General features: G+C 51.1%; 1 protein-coding gene across 1 annotated transcript in view; it reads left to right on the plus strand.

Moving 5' to 3' along the window:
- The window catches only part of TNIP3 (TNFAIP3 interacting protein 3), a 17,195-nt gene that overhangs the window by 2,044 nt on the left and 8,484 nt on the right, over nt 1-6,667 (plus strand). The window contains exons 2-4 of the mRNA XM_006756687.1: nt 2,913-2,993; nt 5,418-5,483; nt 6,609-6,665. Coding sequence (XP_006756750.1) covers nt 2,913-2,993; nt 5,418-5,483; nt 6,609-6,665 — 204 coding nt within the window. The remainder of the gene's footprint in view (nt 1-2,912; nt 2,994-5,417; nt 5,484-6,608; nt 6,666-6,667) is intronic.

Consider the following 6,667-nt stretch of genomic DNA (forward strand, 5'->3'; position numbering starts at 1 on the left):
AAGAGTGCACACCATCTGATTACTGTTAAGCCAGATTCCCAGAAGGCAGGGCCATACAAATGTTTGCTGATCCCAGGCTTTTTCTATATCACAGATAGAGAGGAAACCCGTAAAGATACTAATCCATGTTCCCGGGCATGGTGTGACATGGGGGAACCTTGAATGTTAGCATGAACCATGTTCGGGGCATGGTGTGACATGGGAGAACCTGGCACGTTAGCATGAACCCATGTTCGGGGCATGGTGTGACATGGGAGAACCTGGCGTGTTAGTATGAACCCATGTTCTGGGCATGGTGTGACATGGGGGAACCTTGAATGTTAGCATGAACCATGTTCCAGGCATGGTGTGACATGGGAGAACCTTGAACGTTAATATGAACCATGTTCGGGGCATGGTGTGACATGGGAGAACCTGGCGTGTTAAGAACCTGGCATGTTAGCATGAACCCATGTTCGGGGCATGGTGTGACAGTTAGCATGAACCATGTTCCAGGCATGGTGTGACATGGGAGAACCTGGCATGTTAGCATGAACCCATGTTCGGGGCATGGTGTGACATGGGGGAACCTTGAATGTTAGCATGAACCATGTTCCAGGCATGGTGTGACATGGGAGAACCTTGAACGTTAATATGAACCATGTTCGGGGCATGGTGTGACATGGGCGAACGTGGCACAGTAGCATGAACCACGTTCCATGCATGGTGTGACATGGGAGAACCTGGCGTGTTAGTATGAACCCATGTTCGGGGCATGGTGTGACATGGGAGAACGTGGCACAGTAGCATGAACCACGTTCCATGCATGGTGTGACATGGGAGAACCTTGAACGTTAGTATGAACCCATGTTCGGGGCATGGTGTGACATGGGAGAATCTTGCACTTTACTGTGAATCACGATGACCTGTGGGATTTGTGTAAAATAGAGGTAGGATAGGAGGGTGGGACACAGGAGTTTGGGGCAGTGAAACTACTGTGATGCCACAGAGATAGACATCTGTCACTCACTCTGCCTCTGTCCAAGCCCATAACGTGGGAAACACCAAGAGAGGACAATGCTAATGCATACCATGGCCTGGTGGTGGTGATGTGTCCGTGCAGGTTCACCGGTGTAACAGGTGCCCCTCCGGTGGGGTGGTGGGGAGCCTATATGTGTGTTGGGGCAGCAGGAACACGGGGAATCTCTGCGCCTCCCACTCAACTGTGCTATGACCCTGAGCTGCTCTAAAAATAGTCCATTAGAGAGAAAGTCGAGCTGCCTTGGCTCCGTTTCAGAACTGCTGGCTCAGTGCCCGGGTGCCCTGTGGTTGGCTGGCTCCCACGTGACCCGTGGCTGTGTGAGAACCTCGGGCCTGGCATTGGCCGTGGCCTCTCTGCTCTGTGAGCTCAGGGCACACTGGGCAGGGCTGGCTCAGCCTGTTCCTTCCAGGATGCCCAATATCTACTCTGGACGTCTTCCCCCAAAGGGAAAGCCCGAATGCAGCTCCCGGCACACTTGTCGCCTGGGTTCTGGGGCCACTCTGGCACCGCCAGAGCCACTTGCAGTCGGAATGTTGCCTTTAATCTTCTTTCTGTTAATCCTCACCCAAGGGTACCCCACTCTCCCATTGATCGTAGAGAGAGTGGAAGGGAGGGGGGGCGCACAGAGAGAGAAACATGGATGTGAGAGAGACACATCATCTCGTTGCCCACCGCCCCACATGTGCCCTGACTGGGGACAGGGATCGAGCCTGCAACTGAGGTACATGCCGATGCTCTAACCTCTGAACCAAACAGGCTAGGTAGGGCCAGAATGTCGCTTGTAAAGGCTGGTTTGAGTTGTGCAGGGGTCTGAATGGGAAGAAGCAGAAACATTAAGAGCAGCATCTACAGACCTGCAAAGGGCACCACCGTAAGGCGCCGAGGGCGGAGTGCACAGAGAAGGTGGGAAGGCAGGTCATAAATCATCGCTAGGGGAAGAAGCCCTTGACAGCCCATGACGATTTCGAAAGGGCATTTCCTGGCAGTCTCCGGAAGGTCTATGTGTTCTGAATGTGTTTCTTAATCGCGCCTGAATATCTTTAAGCAGCTTTGTGGTCCACGGTACCTTGAGCCTGAAACCCAACAGGGATTTAGGGACTATCGCCGATGCATGTATCACTACACAGAGCTGAGCCAGTAGCAAGGCTGTGGAGGGAGCGCCTACATCATCATCCCTGGGGCGGAGGGCAGACGATTCCTAGAGCTGCTGTGCTCTCTTTAAACGAAAACTGCCAGCCCTGGTCAAACAACAACAACAAGCTACCCTGACAATTTGTCCCCTGGTGTCTCTATTCAAAGGGCTGGTTAAAATGACATTATCCCACACATTCTACGCCCACCCCGCAGCTATAACGTATTGTATGATGGCCATTGAGGTAGCTGACTTCCTGTTGCTTTAGAATCAACTTTCTGCCCTTTAACCATACGTGCTGGTCTCTTTTCCCGCCCGTTCCCTCACTCCTCTGACCTGAGCCAGGGCCGCCCTTCAGGTCACGGACACACCTACGAACAGGCTTGCTCAGGAATGTTTCCGTGTAAATGCCCCGCCTGCATCCATGAGACGTGTCAGGCTTCTAAGTGCATTTTTTAAAAAAATAATTGAAGTCCAAGGTCATAAGTCCTAATTTCTTGATTGCCTATTCCATAGATGCTTTATAATTTTCTAGAGAACTATTTTATGTTCATTTATATAAGGATTCCAAGGTGGATATAAGATGTATGCACCAACAGGCCTCCTGAAGGACTGTGATGGGAGGATCGCTGCTGCTAGAATAGAATTGTTGTATAAATCGCGGCATGAGAATTTGCCAAATGCATGGAGTTTGTGAAGGACAGCATTTTTCCTGTTTATTTTATAGTCTATTTTATTTCACTCTTTTTTTTTTTCAAGTGTGCTGACCCATCAAGAGGAAAGAGCTCGACAAATCCTCTTGAACGGAAGATAAGGTGCCTGGAAAAACAGAGAAAAGAGGTAATTTTGAGTTGAATCAACATGCGCGGTGGACTGGGGCTGAGAATAGCACAGAGTGTATCACCCGGATGCATCTTTCATTTTGTTACGGGGTCACAGTCACTACCTCTAGGACAGTGATGGCGAACCTTTTGAGCTCGGCGTGTCAGCATTTTGAAAAACCCTAACTTAACTCTGGTGCCGTGTCACATATAGAAATTTTTTGATATTTGCAACCATAGTAAAACAAAGACTTATATTTTTGATATTTATTTTATATATTTAAATGCCATTTAACAAAGAAAAATCAACCAGAAAAACGAGTTCGCCTGCCATAGGTTCGCCATCACTGCTCTAGGGGCTGGACTTCATTAGTGTGAGAGCAAGTGCTTTTCTTAGTCACCTACTTATCTCCTACTTGCTCTCTCAGTACAAATGGATGATAAATCCCAGGATGATAATCTTAATTTTCTTTAAACTTAGAGCTTATCCCCTGTACCTGTGTCCTTGCAACCTGACACACGGTCCAAGACTTTAACTATAGCTGGCTTAGGTGCTACGACTTCGTGACCTCGGCGTCCAACTGACAGGGGTTGAAGAATGGTACCATAAAGAACGTTTGCTTCTCAGGTGTCATTGGGAATGGGACGGGAACTGTGTTTTTGAGTTCTGAATTTCTGCGTTTAATGAAGGTTAGAACCTCTTCCTTCTTCTCTGCCGGGGTTCTTGTTCCAGCATCAAGAAGGGCTCAGGAAATCTGGAGAAGGCTGTGCGTAGGTTAAATGGTCCAGAGACGAAGCATAATTTTGAAAGGCATTTGGGGGTCAGAGGAGCTTAGCGAAAGGAGCTAAGTTCTAAGGCAGCCGGGGGCAAACTACGGCCCGCGGGCCGGATCCGGCCCATTTGAAATGAATAAAACTATTGAAAAAAAAGACGGTACCCTTTTATGTAATGATGTTTACTTTGAATTTATATTAGTTCACACAGACACTCCATCCATGCTTTTGTTCCGGCCCTCCGGTCCAGTTTAAGAACCCATTGTGGCCCTCGAGTCAAAAAGTTTGCCCACCCCTGGGCTAAGGTCTAAGGTCTTAAGGTCTAAGGTCTTCTCGTCTCAGGACCCCGTGCTTTTTATTAACACAGACTGTCCCGAGGGGAGGCAGAGATACACACTTCAAAGGGTCCGTGTTTCCTACAGAGTCCATTGTCAGGTGGGGGGGAATTAGCCTACGGCTGTTCAGGTGTCTGGCCAGCAGGAGGCAGTAACATGTAGATTAAGATGCCCTGAGCTGTGTGGCAGCCAACAATCATCCCTTTTCAGGTTTGGGGAAACGCCATCAGCCATTCCCAGAGGCAGCCCTGCTGTTGCGCTGGAATTGGTGTCCGGCACTTCTCAAGGGGGAGGAGGGGGAGGTGAAAAAAGTAGCAAGTGTAGCACCGTGTATGCTGTCGATTCTGTAATTGCTCCTCTAAAATGTTCCCTGTATGACATCCTACCTGTTGCTCCTCCGTGCCCTCTACCCTCTGTGGTGCTGCATATAATACCAGCCCCCCGGAAATCCCTGAGCCACAGCGAGGCACCTACCATGGCGACCATGGCACAGAAGGCTGACCCCTAAATGCCAAGAGTTCAGCTGTACACTCTCACAATACGTACCCACCTGCGTTCCCAGCATAAGAATTACCTTGTAGCTGCCATTCTGGATTAGGTGGTTTGATTTGCAATCAGGAGAAAGTCTCTTTATCCATGTGGCTGTCTTTTGCATGGATGTCTGCTGGTGGTTGTTTGAGTTTCTCTACACCGGGAATTTGCACACTCCTGTTACAAGGAAACTAAAACACAGGTCATAGTGTCTGTTCCTTCCTTCTATGTAGCACATAGTTGTGTGTTTTTTTAAACTTTCAAACTGCTTGCCACCTAAATTATTTCTAAATATTGTCTTATGACAAAACTGTTATTCCTTGAAAATCTATATTTTTCAAAAACTCAATAGTATCCATTTGTTGATCTATATTACAAATCATGTGTGGATTTTTAAAAAGCCCATTATTGCAAGCAAATGATACTCAGTTAATGGGTTTGGAATTTGTTAGTATAAACTCTGCTTTTAAAAAAGCTGGGAGAAAGATTTCATCATAATAATCAATATAAGCACACAGAAACATATTTTAATGAATCTTACAGAAAACCATCAATACGTAGACATTTTTACCAGATTCTGGTTGGATTAAACAAAGATAAAAATTCACGAAACTAAGCCAAGCTAGCGGTGCTAATAACATGGTCGGTGGACTGGCCAAGACACGCCTCGGCGACAGCATTTCGAGAACACCGCCTTCCCCCGGGGTGTCCAAAACCTCGGCCACCTCACACGCGACTTCCTTCTGGCCAGACGTCCGCATGGGCAGAGCCTGTGCTGACTCACCACGTGTTCACGGTTGCAGCTCCTGGAGGTGAACCGGCAGTGGGACCAGCAGTTCCGAAGCATGAAGGAGCTGTACGCCGGGAAGGTAAGCGCCTGCCTGTCAATCACCCGGGGGGAGGGGGGGTAATGGGGGTGCTGGGATCCCAGGGCCGGGACTGGTGTGGAGCCAGCAGCTGAAGGAGGGATGCTGAGGGCACGGCTGCCCCTGGGCCCTGGAGGTGAATGCCGCTGTCCGTGCCCGGTCTTGGCAATGGCTCACATCCCCTCTGAAGCCATCGCGGGAGTTCTCACGCACGTGGATCGGGGCGCGTGGGGCACCTGGCCCCAGTGACAGGACCAGGGCCACAGACACACAGCTTACCTGTGGGCGAGGTCAGTCTCAGGTGCACCCATGTCACGCCAGGCCAGCTCTCCGATTCCCTCACTGGCCGCCGTGGCGACTCTGCACAGGGACACAGTGGCCCCAGGGTAGGCGACAGGTTCTCTCTCAAGCAACGTTTGCTTTGCTGTCAAAAACTTTTTTGGAGAAAATATCTTTTAAGAGGTCCAAGTCAATGTAGAGTTTAACATCCTCCCACAGCACAGAGAGGAAGAGAGTGAAGCCCCTGATAACTAGAGCGCAGAACCCGACCCAAGAGCGCAGCGAGGCGGGCAGGCCCCTGTGGTCCTGAGTCCGGGGAAGCGTGGGGGCTGCCACACTAAAGGGCATGATCTGAGCACGTTTACGCTGCGTCCGAGCGGCTGGCAGGAGCGTGATGGGGTTGGGGACGCACAGGGTTGGGGAGGTGCCATTCGCCCTCCTGCTGGGGAGCACCTGCCCCGCGGCCCCTCACTGCCCTCCGCACTCAGGGCTACAGTGGCCTGTGCGGGTCAGGCTGTGGGTTAGACGGGGCAGCGTTCCCCCAGGCGCAGACACCCCTGCCCCGCCGGCCACTCCTGGACAGTTGGGGGTGGAAGGCCAGGCCCAGAGGCCCCGTCTAAGCTCTAACTGTGCCCTGGGAGGTGGTGTGATTGGAGTCAGGGGGGAGGCTGGGGCTCTGGTCAGGGATGCAAATGCCCCGGCCTTGGTCAGGGCGTGGGATGGACCTTGTGTGGGACCCCCAGGAGCGGGGCCTGGCTGTCCCTTATTCGCTAGCTGAGAAGACCCAGGGGTGTGGGCTCCAGTGGGGGCAGGAGTGGGAGCTGTAACCCTCTGTGCCAACCTCCCCAGCTTGCAGAGCTGCAGACGAAGCTGGAGGCCACAGAGCGACTCCTCAGCGGCCTGGAGAA

The sequence above is a fragment of the Myotis davidii genome, unplaced genomic scaffold (assembly GCF_000327345.1).
Source record: "Myotis davidii unplaced genomic scaffold, ASM32734v1 scaffold834, whole genome shotgun sequence".
Classification (NCBI taxonomy): Eukaryota; Metazoa; Chordata; class Mammalia; order Chiroptera; family Vespertilionidae; genus Myotis; species Myotis davidii.